This window comes from Amblyraja radiata, chromosome 16, assembly GCF_010909765.2.
Source record: "Amblyraja radiata isolate CabotCenter1 chromosome 16, sAmbRad1.1.pri, whole genome shotgun sequence".
Lineage (NCBI taxonomy): Eukaryota > Metazoa > Chordata > Chondrichthyes > Rajiformes > Rajidae > Amblyraja > Amblyraja radiata.
Window position 1 is genome coordinate 4879142 of NC_045971.1, and position 25011 is coordinate 4904152.

At 46.8% G+C, this 25011-nt stretch overlaps 1 protein-coding gene across 1 annotated transcript in view; it reads right to left on the reverse strand.

Annotated features, from left to right (window-relative positions):
• Positions 1–9513: 9513 nt before the first annotated feature.
• calcoco2 (calcium binding and coiled-coil domain 2) overlaps positions 9514–25011 on the reverse strand; it is a 46964-nt gene continuing 31466 nt past the window's right edge. Inside the window, exons 12-16 of the mRNA XM_033034774.1 lie at positions 20054–20149; positions 19123–19276; positions 13489–13547; positions 11874–11914; positions 9514–10816 (exon numbers count right to left, since the gene is read on the reverse strand). Coding sequence (XP_032890665.1) covers positions 10624–10816; positions 11874–11914; positions 13489–13547; positions 19123–19276; positions 20054–20149 — 543 coding nt within the window. The 3' untranslated portion in view covers positions 9514–10623. The remainder of the gene's footprint in view (positions 10817–11873; positions 11915–13488; positions 13548–19122; positions 19277–20053; positions 20150–25011) is intronic.

Here is a 25011-nt window from a genome sequence, read left to right on the forward strand (position 1 = left end):
GTGCTCACAGGCATAGGAAAATCTAAAGCACATGCTGAATTACAGCGGCTATATAAAAAAGGAGTACTTGGGAAAACCCAACACGAATGACAGGAATTTGTGTCCAACATCTTTATAAAAAACAAGAAAGATGGTGGTTGCCGCATCATCATCGATTTGACTACTTTGAATACCTTTGTACAATATATTCATTTCAAGATGGAAACCTTTGTTACTGCTAAGCAATTGATTTCCGAAGGCTACTACATGGCAAGCATCGATTTAAAAGATGCTTACTATACAGTACCCATAAGAGGTGACCACAGATGTTATTTAAAATTCAACTGGATGGGTCAGCTGGATGGGTCAGCTGGATGGGTCTGTATATTGCCAGATATATTGCCAGATACAGGGCACTACCTAATGGCCTAACATCAGCCCCAGGCTGTTCACAAAAATGTTGAAACCAGCCCTAGCGTTACTGCGGAAACAAAAACACATGGTAATGGCATATCTAGATAACATACTTATTGTTGGCAAAACTTTGGAATTGGCTAAACAAGCGGTAACAGCCACAAAACAATTGTTTGAAAAACTGGGGTTTATCATCCATCCAGTCAAGTCTACATTAACGCCTTCAACAAAAATAGATTATGTGGGGTTCACCATTAACTCAGTGCTCATGTCAGTGACTTTGCCGAAAGAAAAGGTTACAGCCTTAATAGAGGCTTGTAACGAAATCATTGACATCACCAAACCATCCATTAGACTGGTAGCTAGAATAATTGGGAAGATAGTGGCTGCATTTCCAGCCACACAATTTGGACCTTTACACTATCGAAATTTACAGAGAGCAAAAATAAGAGCACTCAAAATTAATGGTGGCCATCTTGACAGACCAATGAAGCTACCAACAGAGGCCATAATGGAACTAAAATGGTGGGAACATAACATCAGGTATTGTTCCAATCCACTAATTATCAGCAACCCGTCTATGGTACTACAAACTGATGCCAGTGCACTTGGTTGGGGAGCTACCAATTCCATCTCCAGCTGTGGAGGGAGATGGAATGCACAGGAGGCATCATTATTACAAACACTGGGCATAAACTACCTGGAAATGTTAAATGCATTCCATGGCCTTAAGTCATATTGTTCTGGGTTAAATCACCAGCATGTTAGACTACAAATTGACAACACCACCGTGGTAGCATATATCAACCATATGGGTGGAAACAAATCGACATCATGTGACAATCTGGCCAACACAATTTGGCAATGGTGTATCCAGAGAGATATTTGGATATCAGCTACCTACTTACCAGGTAAACTAAATTTAGTGGCAGACACCAGGTCACGCAAATTCAATGAAAACACTGAATGGATGTTGGATAAAAATGTATTTGCTGAAATTACAGCACGGTATGGAACACCAGATATCGATCTTTTCGCATCCAGGCTCAATCACCAGTTATCAAATTATGTTTCATGGGAACCAGACCCTGGGGCAGCGGCAACAGATGCATATTCACTGCATTGGGGGAAATTGTTTATTTATGCATTCCCTCCTTTCTGCCTCATCAGTCGGGTATTAAGGAAAATACAACAAGACTCTGCGTCTGGTATTTTGATAGTACCCGATTGGCCTACTCACCCATGGTTCCCGGTGATACTAGACATGGTATTAGAACCATGCATCACCATCCATCATAGACCTAATTTACTGGTCCATCCAGTAACAAAGGAAAGATCACCCACAGATCTATGAACATCCCGTCTGTTCTGGAATTTCTGGCAAGCCTCCATTACGATGAGAGGCTCAGTCATAATGTCATCAACTGCGCTAGAAGTGCTCTGTCAACATACCTGTGGCAAGGAACAGAGCGGCATTCTGTTGGGACACACCCTGGTAACCAAACTCATGAGGGGCATTTTAATGTTAATCCCCCAAGAACCAGGTACTCCCAAATATGGGATGTGAGCATTGTCCTGACCATGTTAAGAAACTGGTCTCCAGCTACAGCTCTGTCCCTACAGAAACTGACTATGAAAACAGTCATGCTGATGGCCTTGGTCACGGCACAAAGGGCCCAGTCACTACAGAAACTAAGGCTGGACAACATGACTATTTCATCTGGAAATTTAACTTTTCACATCAATGAATTAATCAAACAGAACAGACAGGGGTCAGCAGGCCTAAAAACAGAATTCAGGGCATACCCGACAGATGATCGTCTCTGTATTGTAACACACTTACTATTATATATGGAGTATACTAAGATCATCAGAGGGTAAGAAATGTCACTTTTAATCAGCTACAAACAGCCACTCAAAACAGTGACAGTCTAGATGGCTAAAACAGGTCCTAAAAAGGCTGGAGTAGACACTAGCATTTTAAATCTGACTCCACCAGGGCTGCCGCTACATCGGCAGCTATGAAGTTGGATGTTCCTATGGACCAAATCCTCAAGACAGCAGGATGGTCAACGGAGAAAACTTTCCAACGATTTTATAACAAACCAGTCATTAAACCTGGAACATTTGCAGAAACGATTTAAAGTTCTGTAATATAATTTACCCCATAAATAGGGGCTATAATTTGGTGTTAATATATTTATCGTTGGGTTTTCAATATCGTATTGATGTCTAATGATGTTAACACTATTCTCCCCATAATCAAGGCAGATGTGATGCATGGACTCGTTTCCACGGCATGAAATCACAGAGCTTTAAAATCTTCACGTAGTCACTCACGTGACTCCGAAGTAAAATAGTAAGATTAAAAGAGAACTTACCAGTTTGAAGTTTGATCGTTATTTTATGAGGAGTAACGTTGAGGGATTACGTGCCCTCCGCTCCCACCCTTGATCATATACTCAACTGGTATCTCTTCTCTAATCTTACTATGTTTAGTCATTACCGTTATCTGTGATTTCACACCGCTGCTTTGAAGAATGACACGCATGCGTCCTGGTGGGGTTCTTCACGTAATCCCTCAACGTTACTCCTCGTACAATAACGATCAAACTTCAAACTGGTAAGTTCTCGTTTAATCTTACTATTCTCTGCCACAGAAGGTAGTTGAGGCCAGTTCATTGGCTATAGTTAAGAGGGAGTAGATGTGGCCCTTGTGGCTAAAGGGATCAGGGGGTATGGAGAGAAGGCAGGTTATGGGATACTGAGTTGGATGATCAGCCATGATCATATTGAATGGCGGTGCAGGCTCGAAGGGCCGAATGGCCTACCCCTGCGCCTATTTTCTATGTTTCTATGTTACACACCTGGAGTCATAATGTCAGAAAGTGATGCAGCACGGAAACAGGCCCTTCAGCCCAACTCGCCCACACTGACCAACATATCCCAGCGACACTAATCTCACCTGCCCGCGTTTGGTCCTCAAACCTCCAAACCTCTCCAAACCTGTCCTATCCATGTGCCTGTCAGTTTCTTAATCGTTGGGATAGTCCCAGCCTCAACTACCTCCTCTGGCAGCTCGTTCCATACACCCACCACCCTTTGTGTGAAAAAGTTACAATAGACAACAGGTGCAGGAGTAGGCCATTTGGCCCTTCGAGCCAGCACCGCCATTCAATGTGATCATGGCTGATCATCCCCAATCACAACCACGTTCCTGCCTTCTCCCCAGATCCCCTGACTCCGCTATTTTTAAGAGCCCTATCTAGCTCTCTCTTGAAAGCATCCAGAGAACCTGCCTCCACCGCCCTCTGAAGCAGAGAATTCCACACACTCACCATGCTCTGTGAGAAAAAGTGTTTCCTTGTCTCCGTTCTAAATGGCTTACTCCTTATTCTTAAACTGTGGCCCCTGGTTCTGGACTCCCCCAACATCGGGAACATGTTTCCTGCCTCTAGCGTGTCCAAACCCTTAACAATCTTATATGTTTCAATGAGATACCCTCTCATCCTTCTAAACCAGAGTGTACAAGCCCAGCCGCTCCATTCTCTCAGCATATCAAACCTGGGTCTCTGGCGCCGTGAGGCAGCGGCTCTACCTGTGCGCATCACCAGTCACGACAACAGCTTATTTCCCTCTGTTATCAGGCTTCTGAACGACCCTTCCATAAGCTAGGGCACTGTCCGATTCACCTCTACCCCATTGCGGACATTGGACTTTGTCTCTGGAACTGATGCGCTACAATGCTGAGAACTATATTCTGCACTCTGTATCTTGCCCTTTGCTCCACCTGTTGGACTTGAGTTTGACTAGATTGCATTTATGTTTGGTGGAATCTGATCGGATTGGATCGCAGGCAAAACAAAGCATGCACCTCTCTACCTCAGTACATGTGACAATAATAAACTTAAACCTAAGCTAATAATTATTCTTAAACCGACACCTAAAGCAGGGTAGACACAAAATGCTGGAGAAATTCAACGGGTCTGGCAGCATCTTTGGAGAGAAGGAACAGGTAGCGTTTTGGGTCGAGACCCTTCTTCACACTCTTGACCCGAAACGTCCCATATTCTTTTTCACCAGAGATGCTGCCTGTCCCACTGAGTTACTCCAGCATTTTGTGTCTATTTCCAGTGTAAACCAGCATCTGCAGTTCCTTCCTCCAAATTCCATAGGGCAAGAGCAGGCTGAAGTGATAGGTCACAGGGATGGTTCTGTTTGTGGATCCTGGGTGGGAGATAGAAGAGACCCTTCATCAGACTGGGCTGAGTAAACCAGTTGTGAACCAGCCTCTGCACTTCCTTCTTGCACCCAAACCACTGGTGTTTGTGGCAGCTTGCTTGTCCCACTTACGTGTCCTTGGCGCGATGGTCCCGCGAAGGTCGCGCACGACTTCATTCGACCGCACAGCCGTCTGGAGCGCATGACGTCATTTGAAGATGGACACAAAATGCTGGGGTAACTCAGCGGGACCGGCAGCATCTTCAGTCTGAAAGAAGGGTCTTGACCCGAAACATCACCCATTGCTTCTCTCCAGAGATGCTGCCAGTCCCGCTGCATTACTGCAGCATTTTGTGTCTATCTTCAATTTTCTTGGCCCCGCTCTGGGAGTAGGAGTGGGGGGCGGATCCGGACCGCAACGGCTGTGAGCCCCAGGCCGAGCTCGGCGATCGTTTGCCTGCTTCTGCTGCTGTTGGAGGTAAGACGTTGCGTCGCGCCAGGGTCTTGGGCCTGTCCCACTTTGGCCGTCAGTTCCGCGACAGGCCGTTGGCGCGCGGAGATTTTGTTCGCTACAAAAATTTTGTTCGCCCCTCGCGATGTCGCACACAACTACATACACCTCCGCGCTTCTCAGTGGGACCGGCCCCGCGCGGCAACACGATGCCCGTGCGCCTCAACGCGACCACGAGGTTGCGGAATTTGCGTGCCGAGGACACGTAAGTGGGACAGGCCCTTAACCTGCCACAGGCACTCTGTTACTAATGGTGACCACTCTTTAAGGGCGTTCTAAACGACCTCACTGCCAAAGGTCAGGAAAAGCATTGCACAAAGAGCCTGCCTCTCACTTGGAGCTGGTAGACTCCTGTTGGGCAAGTTGGTAGAAATGTTTAACTGTCAGGTGTGTAAGTGTGGCAGGTGTGGAAGTTAAGAGTTGTTGTTAAGAGCCTGATGGTGTTGATGCAGAGAGTCTAGACCCAAAGGGCACAGCCTCAGAATAAAAGGACGTACCTATAGAAAGGAGATGAGGAAAAATTGTTTGGGCGGCACGGTGGTGCAGCAGTGGAAATGCTGCCTTAAAGTGTTAGAGACCCGGGTTCAATCCTGATTACAGGTACTCGTCTGTATGGAGTTTGCACGTTCTCCCTATGTGCTGTGTGGGTTTTCTCCGGGTGCTCCGGTTTCCTCCCAAGAGAGCTAGACAGGGCTCTTAAAAACAGCGGAGTCAGGGGATATGGGAAGAAGGCAGGAACGGGGTACTGATTGGAGATGATCAGCCATGATCACATTGAATGGCGGTGCTGGCTCGAAGGGCCGAATTGCCTATTCCTGCACCCATTGTCTATTGTCATATTCCAAAGAAGTACAGGTTTGTAGGTTCATTGGCTTGGTATAAATGTAAATTGTTCCGAGTGTGGGACCGATGCAAAGAGCATTGTACGCAGATGAGGGAAACAGCACAGAGGAACAGAGCACAGACAAGGTGTAGAGAACTGCACCATGTAATGTACCAGCTGCGACCTGACACACGGCATTGCCTGGCTTTTATGGTTGTCTGCTGCAATGCACCACCACAGCATTATTTATGATTTAATTTATTTTTATTTGCAAGAAGGCCGTCTCCAGCCATGAGTTGCCTGCGCTGGGCAGTGTTGTGTTTGCACGATGAACTGAGCAGAGGGAGTTTGTTTCAGATGATAAATGAAGCAAATGGTTCGTCAGTAACTCGGCTTTTAGTTTAAGGCAGCAAAAAAAGGCTGCAATACAGAGCGCTTTGGCGATACAGCGCAGGAACAGGCCCGTGAGCCCAGCGACTCCGCGCCGACCAGCGATCACCCGTACACTAGCACTATCCCACACATACTCGGGACAATTTAGTTTTTAGCGAAGGCAATTAATCTCCAAACCTGTACGTCTTTGAAGTATGGGGGAGCTCCCGGAGAAAACCCACGCGGTTACATGGAGAACGTGCAAACTCCGTAAAGACAGCACCTGTAGTGAGTATAGGAGCAGGGAGGTTCTACTGCAGTTGTACAGGGTCTTGGTGAGACCACACCTGGAGTATTGCGTACAGTTTTGGTCTCCAAATCTGAGGAAGGACATTATTGCCATAGAGGGAGTGCAGAGAAGGTTCACCAGACTGATTCCTGGGATGTCAGGACTGTCTTATGAAGAAAGACTGGATAGACTTGGTTTATACTCTCTAGAATTTAGGAGATTGAGAGGGGATCTTATAGAAACTTACAAAAATCTTAAGGGGTTGGACAGGCTAGATGCAGGAAGATTGCTCCTGATGTTGGGGAAGTCCAGGACAAGGGGTCACAGCTTAAGGATAAGGGGGAAATCCTTTAAAACCGAGATGAGAAGAACTTTTTTTCACACAGAGTGTGGTGAATCTCTGGAACTCTCTGCCACAGAGGGTAGTCGAGGCCAGTTCATTGACTATATTTAAGAGGGAGTTAGATGTGACCCTTGTGGCTAAGTGGATCAGAGGGTATGGAGAGAAGGCAGGTACAGGATACTGAGTTGGATGATCAGCCATGATCATATTGAATGGCGGTGCAGGCTCGAAGGGCCGAATGGCCTACTCCTGCACCTAATTTCTATGTTTCTAATAGAACCCGGGTAATTGGCGCTGTGAGGCGGCAACACTACCGATCCTGACCACTAGTGCTGTCTGTATGGAGTTTATACGTTCTCCCCGTGACCTGCGTGGGTTTTCTCCGGGTGCTCCGGTTTCCACCCACATCCCCAAGACCTGCAAGTTTGTTGGTGAATTGGCTTCAGTAAAATTGTAAATTATCCCGGTGGGAAAGAACTGCAGATGCTGGTTTCGATCGAAGGCAGACACAAAATGCTGGAGCAACTCAGCGGAACAGGCAGCGTAAATGGAGAGAAGGAATGGGTCGAGACTCTTCCTCACCCTGGTGTGTGTGTGTGTGGGATAGAACTAGTGTGAACGGGCGATCGCTGGTCGGCACAGAGTCGGCGGGCGGAAGGGCCTGTTTCCACGCTGTATCTCTAAATAAATTAAGTGAAGTTGTACCAAACAAAGTTTTGCTCACAGCAGGCTTCGTGCAATGCATGCAGCTTTGTACAGCGACTATGAGGGACAGGTTGCAGAGTACACAGACCTAGTTATAGAAGCCCCCTGTGGATGTGGGAATGTTGTTCTCATGGGAAATACACACATTTTGTTCCTGTTGCTGTTGTTGTTGTTGACAGTCAGTTCCACCTTGCCACAGTAGGGGGAGCCCCGCTTCTAACAACAGGGTAGACAGCAGAACAGAGCATAGAGACACATTTGTGGAGGGAATGGAAGGGCGACGTTTCATAGTCACTGGAACAGCATGAGGCCATTCAGCCCATCAAGTCTACTGCCATTCAATCATGGCTGTTCTATCTATCCCTCTCAACCCCATTCTCCTGCCCTCTCCCCATCACCCCTGGCACCCAGATAGATTCTTGATTAGCACAGGTGTCAGAGATTATGGGGGAGAAGGCAGGAGAATGGGTTTAGGAGGGAAAGATAGATCAGCCATGATTGAATGGCGGAGTAGACTTGATGGGTCGAATGGCCTAATTATAATCCTATCCCTAATGGCCTTGTGACCCGTGCTAATCAAGAATCTATCGGAAGGGTCTCGACCCGAAACGTCCACCCATTCCTTCTCTCCACAGATGCTGCCTGTCCCGCTGAGTTACTCCAGCATTTTGTGTCTACCTTCGATTTAAACCAGCATCTGCAGTTCTGTCCTACACAACAATCTATCAATCAATGCCTTAAAAATACCCATTGATTTGGCCTTCACAGCATCTGTGGCAATGAATTCCACAGATTCACCACCCTCCGACTATAGAAATTCCTACTCGTCTCCTTCCTAAAGGTATGACATTTTATTCTTTCGGCTCAGGACCCTTCCTCAGCAGAGTATAAAGGTGCATGGACTGCAGGTTACTTCACTTTATAAAGTCCCAGTCATGGGATGCATCTGCAGCAGATCTATTTACAGCCAGCCCTCAGTGAAGGCTTATCGCAGGTACTGACTATCACTTTGCCACGGAATCATTAAGACCATATTTTGAACAGTTTTTAGCATTCAGAAGCCCATGAATTGTTTCTGTCTGAGCTTCAGTGGTGGAGAATTCCAAGATTTACAGACAGGTTGGTGGGTGTATGGAACGAGCTGCCAGAGGAGGAAATTGCGACAGGTAGCATAACAATATTTAAAAGGCATTTTGGGCAGGTACATGGATAGGAAAAATCTAGGTCAAAGGTGGGCAAACGGGATTCGTCACATCGTGGAAACAAGCCCTTCGGCCCAACTTGCTCACATCGGTCAACATGCCCCATCTACTCTAGTCCCACCTGCCTGCATTTGGCCCATATCTCTCTAAACATATCCTATCCATGTACCTGTCTAAATGTTTCTTAAACATTGCGTTAGTTCCTGCCACAACTAACTTGTCCATCAGCGCATTCCATGCACCCACTACCCTTTGTGTAAAAAAGGTTACCCCTCAGGTTCCTACTAAATCTTTCCCCCCTCACCGTACACCTATAGCCTCTGGTTCCTGATTTTCCTAGTCTGGGCAAGAGACTTTGTGCATCTACCCAAACACCAGCAGTCCCAGCCTAAATAATGTCCTTCCACCACAACCTTCTGTCTTCTGTCGGTGAGCCAGTTCTGAATCCATTTTTCCCGAGCTAGGAAAACATGGCGCCAAAACACGGCAGCGCCCGCACGTGTAATATATGCAACAGGAATCTCACCGTGCAGTTGCATATGAGAAATAAATCGTCATCGAACCACTGATTTTGTACATAGCGATTTAAGGAACCATGAGTTCCATGTTGTAACAATTGAGATTACAATATACATGAGCAAAATGCAAATCAGATCTCGAATAAACACAATTTAATTCCAAAATTCAGCAAAATTATCAGTTTTCAGCACAATCAGGAATAAATATACAGTATCTGATATTAATAGTCTAGATACACAGTGGATTCTTCGTAAACCATTTAAACAAAATGACAATAAAACAATGTTAATGTAGCGGCACCATTAATCTCAAGTTATTTAGATGAAATGCAAGTAATCAAAGTGAAATCTAATTAAATGCAAATTCAAAATGTGAGCTTGTGTACAACATACTTTCCTGTTAATGCAACAAACCAGTGTAGCTGACTCAGACCAGGAGTGGAATCTTTAGTGGTAGATGTAAGCTGGGCTTGTTTTACCAAAAGATGCAATGCTGTTGCTTCTAACAAGCCATAATGCAGTTCCATTGGGAAAAATACTATGATAATATAAGTATGATGAGTGCAAATGAATAAATGCAGAAAGTACTGTTCTGCTAAAATAGAGGCAACTGTATGATATTTAGTAAATCCTGATTTATACTACGGTTTAAATTAGATTGGATTTTCTTGTTGAGTTGTAAAACTATAACTTTTAAAGCATTAACCAATACTCAAAAGAGTTACGTAATGGGGAAATGATAGCCAGGTCTGCAGTGCCCTTTAAAAATAATATTTTGCTGCCAATTTGGATTGGTGCACATTCAAGTTAATGCATGTCAGAAATCTTGGAGATGGGAAAATGATGACAAGTCTCATGCTTCAAATCAGATATACCCAGTAATAGGTATAGGCTCTTGGAGTAGACCAGGTTACATTTAGTACGAGGCATATTATTGCACAAGAAATGCCAGTGATGTAAAAATTGGCTGTTATTTGAACTGGAAGTCCCCTGGTTGCTTTGTCGTGGCAGTCCAAGTCTAGTCGAAGTCTTGACATGGACTCACGCCCTCCATACAAGTCTCAACCTTCTACACAGCTGAGGTAAAGGCAGCACTGGTAGAAACCTGCCACTTGCCCAACTCTTTGCCCATGTGATATTACCTGGGTGGAAATGCTAAATGTTAATGCACAACAGAAGGAAATGAGTCCAAAACAATATTTAAGATTAAAGGCCGGAAGGTGTTATCAACTTCGCAGAATTCCCATCAGATCATCTCCCAGTTGGTGGTCTCCTGAAAATGAGACTGCACGTGATTTTCATACTGACTCAGTTTGCTCTCTGGAAAAGTATTTTGGCAAACGGGACATTCGTGACCAAAGTGCGTGGAGATGTGTTGCTCCATATCAGACTCGTCCATGTTCGCTTGGAATTGCATTGAACACACTGGGCAGGCTTGGCTGCAAACAAAATGGAGAAACAAGGAACTGCAGATGCCGGTATGCCAAAAAACAAAGAAGAAGAAAAAAAAGACAAAGTGCTGGAGTAACACAGCGGGTCAGGCAGCATTCACCGGAGGACATGGATACGTGACGTTTCAGGTTGGGACCCTTCTTCAGACTGGGAGAAAGCATTGGGTGTTGGTGCTAGTGTTGACACTGGCAATAGCCCTCAACTCTTTCTCAACAGTCTGAAGAAGGTTCACCTATCCATGTTCGCCAGAGATGCTGCCTGACGCGCTGAGTTACTCCAGCACTTTGTGTCCTTTCTTGGACTGCAAACACATCACATTGTTTAGGTTCAAGCATAATAATTTAGGTTTGGGATACAGCATGGAAACAGGCCCTTCGATCCAACGAATCCACGCCGACCAGCAATCACCTTGTTCTGTTATTGTGCCGTCTCATCTATTCCCTACACATTTGGAGTATTTTTTATTGCGTCCAACTAACATTCAAACCTGTACATCTATGGGATGTGGAAGGAAACCATTTGGGCAGCAGGGTGGCGCAGTGGTAGAGTTGCTGCCTCACAGCGCCAGAGACCCGGGTTCGATCCCGACTACGGGTGCTGTCTGTATGGAGTTTGTACGTTCGCCCTGTGACCGTGTGGGTTTTCTCCGGGTGCTCCGGTTTCCCCCCCACACTTCAAAGACGTACAGGTTTGTGGATTAATATGGCTTCAGTAAATTTTTTTCCATTGTCCCTAGTATGTAGGATAATGCTAGTGTACGGGGATCGCTGGTCAGTGCAGACTCGGTGGCCGAAGGGCCCGTTTCCTCGCTGTATTTCTGAACTAAAACTATAACACCCGGAAGAAGGCCATGTGGTTACAGGGAGAATGTGCAAACTCCACAGAGACAGCACCCGACCTGGATCCAACCAGGATCGGGGCCGCCCCTTTGGTGAATGTACAAAGTTGCAAGCTGCCACATTGAAGTTCAGAGATTTCCGTACAATCCAATCCAATGAATATATTTCATTCAGTAAGCAGAGAACTGTTGCAATAAGCCTGTACCTTTCAACCGCTGAATCCTCTTCAATGTCCTGGAAATTCTCCTGTGCACAGAAACAAGAGTTAGGCCAAATTGATCACATGCACTTTAAGTGTCGGGTCTCCAAGCACGAACCACCTTTGGTGGACCGAGTGCAAGCATTCAGTGAAACGGTCGCCGAATGTACACCAAGTTTTGCCGATGTACAGGAGACCACATCGGGAACACCGGATGCAGTAGATGAGGTTAGAGGAGGTGCACGCGATCCTGGAAGGACTGCTGGATTCCCTTCTACCTCTTCCCCTCTTAGCTCTAGCCTTTGTTCCAAGGATCTGCCTATTATAATCCCCCTTCTCCCGAGTCCACCTTCAACCAGATGCTTCCCGTTTCCAGCTTTTTTCTCCTCCCATACAATCAGTCTGAAGAAGGGTGCCGACTCAAAATGTCGCCGACCCATGTTCTCCAGAGATGCTGCCTGACCGCTGAGTTACTCCAGCACTTTGTGTCCCTTTTCCCAATTCTCAGGACAGCTCGGTCTATCAAGATCTGCCATAATGCATCTTTGGATGGTCCAAGTTCAAACGCAAGCTCTTCCAGAGAGAACTGATGGAATTTTTTTTTAAACGGGACTAGAGTAATTTCCACCCCATCATGGAACTCTGCCCCACCAACCCCGACAGCTCGTCCCAGGCACTCACCAGCCTCCTACAAAAAACGCCACATGTATCTCTTTTACATTGTTGCCCCTCGCACCTTAATCTTATGCCCTCTAGTCACTGACATTTCAATGGCAGAAAGACGGGAGGGCATAGCTTTAAGGGGACTCTTTGTTTACGATTTCTTGAACTGAAACATTTTGTTTGTAACAGGCCTAAATAACATTAGAGTCACACAGGGTGGAACCAGGCCCGACATATCCCATCTACATTAGCCCCATCTGCCTGTGTTTGGCCCATATGCCTCTAAACCTGTCCTATCCATGTACATGTCCATTTCTTAAACGTTGGAATCGTTCCTGCCCCAACTACCTCCTCCGGCAGCTCATTCCATACTCACCACCCTTTGTGTGAAAACTTTCCCCCAGGTTCCTATTAAATCTTTCCCCCATCACAGTAAACCTATGCCCTCTGGTTCTCAATTCCTCTATCAATAGACAATAGGTGCAGGAGTAGGCCATTTGGGCCTTCGAGCCAGCACCGCCATTCAATGTGATCATGGCTGATCATCCCCAATCAGTACCCCGTTCCTGCCTTCTCCCCATATCCCCTGACTCCGCTATTTTTAAGAGCCCTATCCAGCTCTCTCTTGAAAACATCCAGAGAACCTGCCTCCACCGCCCTCTGAGGCAGAGAATTCCACAGACTCACCGCTCTCTGTCACTATCCTGGGCAACTGACTCGGTGCATCTGACCGATCTATTCCGACATTCTACCAACTTCAGTAGCTGGATCCGAAACCATGCCTGTTCCAGTGAGGAATTGGACTGGAGTTCAAATGATAAGTGCAATGACAGATATCAGCACCCGGGGCGACCAATGGCCTCAGACAGCAGTTCCCAGCCAACGACCAGCCACCAACAAAAGCAGCAGAACAGGGGCAAAGCCAAGCAGAAGTCGGTTTAGAGGATACAAGATTTACCCAGGCATCCCGATCTCGCCCATGGTCAACCATTTCAGTCGTCTGCGATCCCTGGGAATCTGCAGAATTAAAACAATACGACACATTATGAGCGACCAAGAGAATGATCTGCAGGTACTCCAGTCACATTCATGCATCTTTACAGTTGTGGGCTGCCTGTGTGTCAGGGGTTTAAATGTTAGGTGGATAGAAATGCTGGAGAAACTCAGCGGGCGAGGCAGCATCGTAGATCGCTACACGTGACAATAAACAAAACATGGAGGAATAATCGTAAAGGCACAGCAAGATAATGTGCAAGGGTTGACCCATGATGTGGAGTTTAGTCTGTGCGTTTGCCATGTACAGGAGTTTAGGCATAATACTGATGTACGACCAACCAAATTTATTCTTATACGATGGGTGCACTGCCCCGTCGAGAGTTACCGAACCTCGCAGGAGCATCGAGGTAACAGCGCATCACCTGCTGATCAAAGAGTTATGTAGCACAGAAACAGGCCCTTCGACCCCACGCCATCCATTGACCTTGATGACAGGTCTCAGGCTTCAATGCTGGGGGCCTGAAAGGCATTGCCCGGAATGGTGGTGGAGCCAGAAACAATAGTGGCATTTAAGAGACTTTCAGATCGGCAGGCACATGGAAGGGCAGGGAATAGAGGGATATGGATCACGAGCAGGCAGATGAGATCAGTTCAGTTAGGCATCATGTTCGGCACAAACATTGTGGGCCGAAGGGCCTGTTCATGTGCTGTACTGCTCAGTGTTCTATAAATCTGAAGATGGCCCCACTAGAACCAGAGGGCATTAGTTTAATGGGGGGGGGGGGGGGGGGGGGGAAATAATAGATAGAGTGAGATAATGAGCAAGGGAAAGATGAGAGGCTGCAAGGGAGGTCTGTTGGAAGACTGATTTTGCAACCAAATTGGTGAGACCAGTTTAGGGTGTGGGGATGAAGAGGAAGTGATGTGGAAACTAGTGATTATCGGCAGGGTTATGGTATGTGCCAAGACCAGATGGGTCCAAGACTGAACTACAAAGGTGCAATAAGACAGATACATCTGGCGGGAGCCAGTGAAAGGCTGTCCACAAGTGAAGCTGCTGAGACTTGTTGGTTCGGGCTGTTAGTCTGTTTAAAACATGAAGGAGGGGGGAGGGTGGCTCTTAAATATTTACATAGAACAGTACAGCACAGGAACAGGCCCTTCGGCCCACAATGTCTGTGCCAAACATGATACCAACAAATGAATCTCCTCCGCATGTACATGATCTGTATCCCTTCACTTCCACGTGCCCATCTAAAATCCTCTTAAACGCCACTATCGTATCAGCCTCCACCACCCTCTGTGCTAAAACATGTCCCACACATCTCCTTTAAACTTTGGTCTTCTCACCTTAAAGCTATGCCCTCTAGTCTTGGACATTTCCACCCTCGGAGAAAGGTCTCTCCTTCTATCCATGCCTCTCATTATCTTGTCTCTACCTCTGTCCAGTCTCCCCTCAACCTCTCAGGGTGGAAATGTCAAGATGAGAGGGCAAGAATTCTCTGCGAATGTTTTTCCAGTGAAAACAATCCTAGTTTGTCCAAACTCTCCTGTGGTTAACACCAAGGAGTTAGTTTAGGTACCAAAAACAATTGTACCAAAAAACATTTTATTCCCTTGCCGACAACACTGCTTTGAAGTTATTTGGCTAAAACTAAGTGGGCAGTGGACAATAGTTGGTACAGTGTGTGTGTGTGGGTGTGTGTGTGTGTGTGTGGGTGTGTGTGTGTGTGTGTGTGTGGGTGTGCAGAGAGTGTGTGTGTGTGTGTGTGTGTGGGTGTGGGTGTGGGTGTGCAGAGAGAGAGTGTGTGTGTGTGTGTGTGTGTGTGTGTGCGCGCGCAGAGTGTGTATGTGTGCGCGCAGTGTGTGTGTGTGTGTGTGTGTGTGTGTGTGTGAGTGTGTGCGCGTGTACAGAGCATTTGTGTGGGTATACAGTGTGTGTGTGTGTGTGTGTGCGCGCAGTGTGTGTGTGTGTGTGTGTGTGTGTGTGTGTGCGCGCAGTGTGTGTGTGTGTGTGTGTGTGTGTGTGTGCGCGTGTACAGTGTGCAGAGCATTTGTGTGGGTATACAGTGTGTGTGTGTGTGGGTGTGCAGAGTGTGTGTGTGTGTGTGTGTATGTGTGTGTGTGTGTGTGTGCGCAGAGTGTGTGTGTGTGTGCGCGCGTGTACAGAGTGTGCAGAGCATTTGTGTGGGTGTACAGTGTGTGTGTGTGTGTGTGCGCGCAGAGCGTGCGAGCTGGGAATGGGAAACAAGACAATGCAAATGCAGAGACGGACAGGACAATCTTTGGACTCTTTATTGAAATAATTGCGGAGCGTGCTGACTCTCCTCTCGTGCCTGGTCACGTCACTGCCGGATGACTCCCTGGGCTGGTGCTGTCTTTGCATGCGACTCTGACATTACTTCCGCCTTTTGTTCCCCCCTCTATCGTGCAGGTGAGCCCCATCTCCCTAGCCCTGCTTGAGGGGGAGAAAGAAACACGCACACACATCACCAGCCACATAGACATAGACACCACACACACCCAGACAAACAGGCTCACGCGCACACACACACACACACGTACACACAGACGTAGACACACATGCGCCACACCCGCATGCACATAGACGTGCACACAGAAACACACACGCGCACACACATACACAGACACACATGCACACACAGACACACATGCGCCACACACACAGACAGACGTGCACACAGAAACACACATGTGCACACAGATACACATGCGCGCGCACACACACACATGTCCACACAGGCACATGGAGACAGACACACACACGTGCACATACACACAGCCATACACATGCAGAGAGACACACACACGCAGAGACACACACGCGCAGACATACAGACACATATGCGCAGAAACAGAGACACACATGCAGGTACAACATGCAGGTAGAAATACACGTGTATTGGTGAACATCTCCGCTACCATTCAAGGTGATCCCGTGCACACAGGGGTCTATAGCTGTGGCTTTGAACCCGTTTGGTTATGAAGCTTGTTCGGTTTATATTTTGTGGAACAGTACTGCACAAGAACAGGACCATTGGTCCACAATGTCTGTGATGCCAAGACCATCACCTATCTACCCGCTCGTAACGCATATCCCTCAGATTTCTGCACATCCATATGCCAATCCAAAGTATTTCAAATACCTCTGAGGTACCTGCTTCCACCACCACCACCCCTGGCAGTGCATCCCAGTCACTCACCACCCTGTGTACAAACCTTGCCCACCTTTACGTTTTGACCCTCTCACCTTAAAGCTATGCACTCTCAATAGACAAAAGACAATAGAGAATAGGTGCAGGAGTAGGCCATTCGGCCCTTCGAGCCAGCACCGCCATTCAATGTGATTATGGCTGATCATCCCCAATCAGTACCCCGTTCCTGCCTTCTCCCCATATCCCCTGACTCCGCTATTTTTTGAAAGCATCCAGAGAACCTGCCTGCACGGCCCTCTGAGGCAGAGAATTCCACAGACTCACCGCTCTCTGTGAGAAAAAGTGTTTCCTCGTCTCCGTTCTCGTATTAATTTTTTCCACACCGTGAAACAGACCATATCTATGCCTCTCAATTTTATATATTTCTATCAGGCCTTCCCACAATCTCTGGCATTCCAGAGAAAACAATCCAAGTCTGTCCAACCCCTGTGGCTAATGCTCCCCTAATCAAGCCATCATTCTGGTAAACCTCCTCTGCACCCTTTCCAAAGCCTCTACATCCTTCCTGGAATGGGGGGGGGGGGACCACCAGAACTGCTCCAAATGTGGCCTAAAGTACTGTATCATGACATCCTAACTTTTATACTCAATACCCCAACCTATGAAAGCAACCATTCCATATGCATTCTTAAATTTATTCTCAACACTGATTATTTAAACATGAAATCCGTGGAGTCAAAGAGTGAAACTTCGTGGAAACAGGACCTCAACGACCAACATGTCCCATCGGCACTAGTCCCATCTGCCTGGGTTTGGCCCATATCTTTCTAAACCTGTCCCGTCCATCTCAGATTAAGAGGCACAAACGATTAAGTTGTACCGAGCCCTAGTGAGACCACACCTGGAGTATTGTGTGCAGTTTTGGTCCCCTAATTTGAGGAAGGACATTCTTGCTATTGAGGGAGTGCAGCGTAGGTTTACAAGGTTAATTCCCGGGATGGCGGGACTGTCATATGCTGAGAGAATGGAGCGGCTGGGCTTGTACACTCTGTGGAGTTTAGAAGGATGAGAGGGCATCTCATTGAAACTTGTAAGATTGTTAAGGGCTTGGACATTCTAGAGGCAGGAAACATGTTCCCGATGTTGGGGGTCCAGAACCAGGGGCCACACAGTTTAAGAATAAGGAGTAAGTCATTTAGAACGGAAACACTTTTTCTCACAGAGAGTGGTGAGTCTGTGGAATTCTCTGCCTCACAGGGCAGTGGAGGCAGGTTCTCTGCATGCTTTCAAGAGAGAGCTAGATGGGGCTCTTAAAAATAGTGGAGTCAAGGGATATGGGGAGAAGGCAGGAACGGGGTACTGATTGGGGATGATCAGCCATAATCACATTGAATGGCGGTGCTGGCTCGAAGGGCCAAATGGCCTACTCCTGCACCTATTGTCTATTGTCCCCATATTATCTGAATGGTGGCCGATTAGGAAAGGGGGAGATGCAACGAGACCTTGGACACAGCAACTTTCAGAAAGGTAAGAAAAACCATGCTGTGAACATTCTCACTAAACCTCTAATGTCAAAAATTCACCGGTTGACCATGATACCACTCATGGTGCTTTGTCTGATTTTGTCACGTGTGGCATGGTGTCTCTGCTCCTGCCTGAGCCGCTTGGTGCCGAAGTGCTTTCATGCTTTTCTGGTCCTCAGATTCCTCTAATCCCACCCTCTCGGTGCAAACTACCCAACTCCCAGCACTTCCCATCCCTCACCCAAAGTTCTGCTGTCACAAAACTGCTGCCATACAAATGCGCTCACCAATCGCTTGATCTCCAATGGTTTCAAAACGTTTCCTCCACCTTCAGATCCCTGCAAGACCTCCCCCTTAGCTCCAGCTGATAACCAAGGTGCAACCTTCCTTGAGGTGCCCTGGTCACCTCCACCTTGCCAGTTGAGCTCTTTCCCGAGTTGCCCAAGTACCAACTTTTTATGATTCCCTCCTTAAACATTCTTCAAACTATTTCATGAACATCACAACAATTTAAAACAGATACAGCATGGAAACAGGTCCCTCTGGCCCACTAAGCCCACGCCGACAATCGATCACCTATTCTCACTAGTTCCATGTTATCTCTCATTCTCATCACCAGGTGCAATCTGCAGAGGGCCAGTCAACCTGCACACCCGCACGTCTTTGGGACACGGGAGGTGACTGGAGCACCCAGAGGAACCACGCACTGTCACAGGGAGAACGTGCAAACTCCTTTCCCTTTGCGAAGCTAACTTCTCTGATAAAAAGTTTCAGAGGATTTGTGACTGTTTCCCACATTAAGAAAGGCTGTGTATAATAGAGGTTAAAGTAAGCTTGAGCCTACACCACACACGCAACAACACAGGCAAAATTAATGCTAAACTTTAGACCACTTACCGCACTCAGAGTACGGGTTTCCAAACAGGAGCCCAGAATGAGCGGCATGAACCTTAGGTACACTCAGGCTGTAGGGGTTAGGATGCTCTAATTTAAATGTTCCACTCTGATGGTTTGAATTGAACCTCATTTCATCAATCTTCTTATTCAGCTTCTGTGAACAGAAATCAAATTATTTATTGGTTGCAGTTTAGTACAGAGTTACAGCGCGGAAACAGGCCCTTCGGCCCACCGAGTCCGCGCCGAGCCACGATCCCCGCACACTGACACTATCCTACACACACTGGGGACAAATGCACATTTATACCAAGCCAGTTAACCTGTAAGTCTTCGGAGCGTGGGAGGAAACCGAAGATCTCGGAGAAAACCCATGCAGGTCATGGGGAGAACATACAAACTCCGTACAGACAGCACCCGTAGTCATGGATCAAACCTGGGTCTCTGGCGCTGTGAGGCAGTAGCTCTATCGCTACTAGCTGCTGCTACCAATACCCCACCTGTGATCAGAAGCTCACCACAGACTCTTGAGAGGAATGCACTTTGTAAAGCCCTTGCCATCTGAAGTATAGTTGCGTACAGTTTTGGTCTCCTAATCTGAGGAGATACATTCTTGCCATAGAGGGAGTACAGAGAAGGTTCACCAGACTGATTCCTGGGATGTCAGGACTTTCATATGAAGAAAGACTGGATAGACTCGGTTTGTACTCGGCAATACAGCACTTATGGCGCCAGAGACCCGGGTTTGTAGATTCATTGGCTTGGTGTAAATGTAACATTGTCCCAAGTGTGTGTAGGATAGTGTTGATGTGCGGGGAACACTGGTCGGTGTGGGATCGGTGGGATGAAGGGCCTGTTCCCGCGCTGTATCTCTGAAATTAAAACTGAAATAAAACATAGACACAACTTTGATGACCAGACCGACAGCACACACCTTGATCTCCTCTTGTAACGCAGTCACCTCCATGGTTCGAATGTCCACGATTTGGGACTTGTCTTCCAGCTCGCGTTCAATGCTTGTGTACCTAATCTACAAAAGGAGCAGCAGCATTTCACTTCATTGCAGTGATTCACAAGGACACAATTGCATCAAATCTTTGACATCCGAGCAGGAGTCTCTCGGTGTCCTCCATAGCAGTGACAGGTCTGCATCATCAACCCAGTGCCACCACCAGGACAACATAGAAAATAGGCGCAGGAGTAGGCCATTCGGCCCATCGAGCCGGCACTGCCATTCAATATGATCATGGCTGATCATCCAGAATCGGTACCGTGTTCCTGCTTTCTCCCCATATCCCTGATTCCGTTAGCCCTAAGTTATATACAATATATATTAATGATCTGGATGAGGGAATTGAAGGCAATATCTCCAAGTTTGCGGATGACACTAAGCTGGGGGGCAGTGTTAGCTGTGAGGAGGATGCTAGGAGACTGCAAGGTGACTTGGATAGGCTGGGTGTGTGGGCAAATGTTTGGCAGATGCAGTATAATGTGGATAAATGTGAGGTTATCCATTTTGGTGGCAAAAACAGGAAAGCAGACTATTATCTAAATGATGGCCGATTAGGAAAAGGGGAGATGCAGCGAGACCTGGGTGTCATGGTACACCAGTCATTGAAAGTAGGCATGCAGGTGCAGCAGGCAGTGAAGAAAGCCAATGGTATGTTAGCTTTCATAGCAAAAGGATTTGAGTATAGGAGCAGGGAGGTTCTACTGCAGTTGTACAGGGTCTTGGTGAGACCACACCTGGAGTATTGCGTACAGTTTTGGTCTCCAAATCTGAGGAAGAACATTATTGCCGTAGAGGGAGTGCAGAGAAGGTTCACCAGACTGATTCCTGGGATGTCAGGACTGTCTTATGAAGAAAGACTGGATAGACTTGGTTTATACTCTCTAGAATTTAGGAGATTGAGAGGGGATCTTATAGAAACTTACAAAATTCTTAAGGGGTCGGACAGGCTAGATGCAGGAAGATTGTTCCCGATGTTGGGGAAGTCCAGGACAAGGGGTCACAGCTTAAGGATAAGGGGGAAATTCTTTAAAACCGAGATGAGAAAAACTTTTTTCACACAGAGAGTGGTGAATCTCTGGAACTCTCTGCCACGGAGGGTAGTTGAGGCCAGTTCATTGGCTATATTTAAGAGGGAGTTAGATGTGGCCCTTGTGGCTAAAGGGATCAGAGGGTATGGAGAGAAGGCAGGTACGGGATACTGAGTTGGATGATCAGCCATGATCATATTGAATGGCGGTGCAGGCTCGAAGGGCCGAATGGCCTACTCCTGCACCTAATTTCTATGTTTCTATATCCAACTTTCTCTTGAATACATCCAGTGAATTGGCCTTCACTGCCTTCTGTGGCAGAGAATTCCACAGATTCACAACTCTAGGTGAAAACGCTTTTCCACATCTCAGCCCTAAATGGCCTGCCCCTTATTCTTAAACTGTGAACCCTGGTTCTGGACTCCCCCAAAATGGGGAATATTTTTCCTGCATCTAGCCTGTCCGATCCCTTAAGAATTTTATATGCCATTAATTTGATATTTTAAAGAACTTGATACTTGAAAGGTGAACGATGGCCCGGGAATGTGGCATCTCTTTGTATACAGGTGTCACGTGTTCTACGCGTTTGATTTTTGAAATAACGCGTTTCTTCCTTTAATACTAAAGCCTGATTTACGCCCCCATATTTTCGGAATAACGCGCTGAAATATTTACCGCTGGCAACATAGTCATGTATGTGTTTAATTTACACGTCCTTGAATTAACGGCTGTTTTCAAGCATGTAACCCCCACTCCGCCCCGCTTGAAACGCATCGTGGCTTGGTTCGGCAACTTGAGCGCCTTGGACAGGAAGAGACTACAAAAAGTAGTAAACACTGCCCAGTCCATCATCGGCTCTGAGCTTCCTTCCATCGAGGGGATTTATCGAAGTCGCTGCCTCAAAAAGGCTGGCAGTATCATCAAAGACCCACACCATCCTGGCCACACACTCGGGTAGAAGGTACAGGAGCCTGAAGACTGCAACGACCAGGTTCAGGAATAGCTACTTCCCCACAGCCATCAGGCTATTAAACCTGGCTCGGCCAAAACTCTGAACATTAATAACCCATTATTTGTTATTTGCACTTTATCAGTTTATTTATTCATCTGTTTTGTAGTCAATGCCTACTATGTTCTGTTGTGCTGAAGCAAAGCAAGAATTTCATTGTCCATCAGGGACACGTGACAATAAACTTGAATTTGAAGAAATCAGCTGTTTTCACACTACCATGGTTGCGACTGAACAGTCCAACCATCAGCTAGAGCGTGGTCCTGACCTCCCGTCCACCTCATTGGAACTTTGGAGTTTCTTTAATTAGACTTTCCCAGACTTCAATGTTATATCTTCGCACTAAATGTTGTACCGTTTACCTGTCCTGGGCCTCCTCCATGGCCAGTGAGGCCCAGCACAAATTGGAGGAACAGCACCTCATACTTCGTTTGGGTAGTTTACACCCCAGCGGTATGAACATTGACTTCTCTAATTTTAGATAGCCCTTACCTTCTCCCTCCCCCTTCCCAGCTCTCCCACAAAGCCTGCTGTCTCCGCCTCTTCCTTTCTTTTTCCTGCCAGTCTGAAGAAGGGTCTCGACCCGAAACGTCGCCTATTCCTTCTCTCCAGAGATGCTGCCTCACCTGCTGAGTTTCTCCAGCATTTTTTGTCTACCTTTTATCTTTGCACTCTGCATTGAATTTTACTGGATCACATGCGAACAAACGCTTTTCATTGTATCTCGGTACACGTGACAATAAGAAATAAACTCTTTTACTTGTGTGTGTGATTGTGCTGTGCATAGTATGATTTTACTGGATTGTGTGCAAAACAATCTGTATCTCGGCGCAAGGCTGGCACGGTGGCGCAGCGGTAGAGTTGCTGCCTTACAGTGCAAGAGACACAAGTTTGATCCTGACTGCGGGTGCTGTCTGCACGGAGTTTGTACATTCTCCCTGTGCTGCGGTTTCCTCTCACATTCGAAAGGCGTCCAGATTTGTAGGTTAATTAGCTTTTGAATGAATTAATACGTTTATTGGCCAAGTATTCACATACAAGGAATTTGCCTTGGTGCTCCGCCCGCAAGGGACAACAGTGATAGTTAGGAATGACACATGAAACATTGAACATTAAATTATCCCTAGTGTGTAGGATAGAACTAGTGCACTGGTTGGCATGGACTCAGTGGGCTGAAGGGCCTGTTTTCACATCCGTCTCTAAACTAAGCTAAACATAGGACAATAAAGTCTTATAGAAACATACATAATAGGTGCAGGAGGGGGCCATTCGGCCCTTCGAGCCAGCACCGCCATTCACTGTGATCATGGCTGATCGTCCCCTATCAATAACCCGTGCCTGCCTTCTCCCCATATCCCTTGACTCCACTAGCCCCCTAGAGCTCTATCTAACTCTCTCTTAAATCCATCCAGTGACTTGGCCTCCACTGCCCTCTGTGGCAGGGAATTCCATAAATTCACAACTCTCTGGGTGAAAAGGTTTTTTCTCACCTCAGTCTTAAATGACCTCCCCTTTATTCTAAGACTGTGGCCCCTGGTTCTGGACTCGCCCAACATTGGGACCATTTTTCCTGCATCTAGCTTGTCCAGTCCTTTTATAATTTTATATGTTTCTATATTATGGATGAGAAGGGAATGGTGGGTTATGGTATGAGTGCAGGCAGGTGGGACTAAGGGAAAATAATTGTTCGGCACGGACTTGTAGGGCCGAGATGGCCTGTTTCCGTGCTGTAATTGTTATATGGTTATATGGTTATAAGATTCCCCCTCATCCTTCTAAACTCCAGTGAATACAAGCCTAGTCGTTTCAATCTTTCCTCATATGACAGTCCCGCCATCCCAGGGATCAATCTCGTGAACCTACGCTGCACTGCCTCAATCACAAGGATGTCCTTCCTCAAATTAGGAGACCAAAACTGTACACAATACTCCAGATGTGGTCTCACCAGAGCCCTGTACAACTGCAGATGTTCTCACAAGTGCACATGCTTGGCCCTGCTAAAACCCATCTTCCTCTCCGACTACTTCCGAATCGCACTCTTTGACCACATTTTCTGGTCACGGAGCGAACACCTGATGCTGCTCAATGTCAAACTTTGCTTCACTGTCGACTACCTGAGAATCGTTGACCTCGTTAAAAAGTGTTATTGATGGTCCTCCATCCTGGAGGGACATTGGCGACTCATGAACAAACAACAGAAAACCAATGAAATACAAAGGATTAATCAGCTTCTGACAGTTCCCAAGGGCAGTTGCACCCTATGCATTTTAATGACATATATAAAATCTAGTCCTAAATCCAAAATCACGACATGCCCGATCATTCCCAGTAGACCTGCACTTTTATTAGCACTGCAATGACAAGGCGTTCAGTTACTTTCAGCCAATGTCAAATGTAAGCACTTGGGATACACATAGAGTGACACAGCATGGAAACAGGCCCTTCAGCCCAACTTGCCCAAACCGGCCAACATGTCCCAGCTACACTGTCCCACATTTGGCCAATATCCCTCAAAACTTGTCCTATCCATGTACTTGTCTGTTTCTTAAATGTTGGGATAGTCCCTGCCACAACGACCTCCTCTGGCAGCTTGTTCCGTACACCCGCCACCCTTTGTGTGAAAAATGTGCCCGTCAGATTCCTGTTGAATCATTTCCCCTTCACCGTAAACCTATGTCCTCGATTCACCTCCTCTCAGCAAGAGACTGTGCATTTACCTGATCTATTCCTCTCATGGTTTTATACACCTCTGTAAGATCACACCTCATCCTCCAGCACTTCATGGAATAGAGACCCAGCCTACTCAACCTCTCCCTGTAGCTCAGACCCTCTAATCCTGGCAA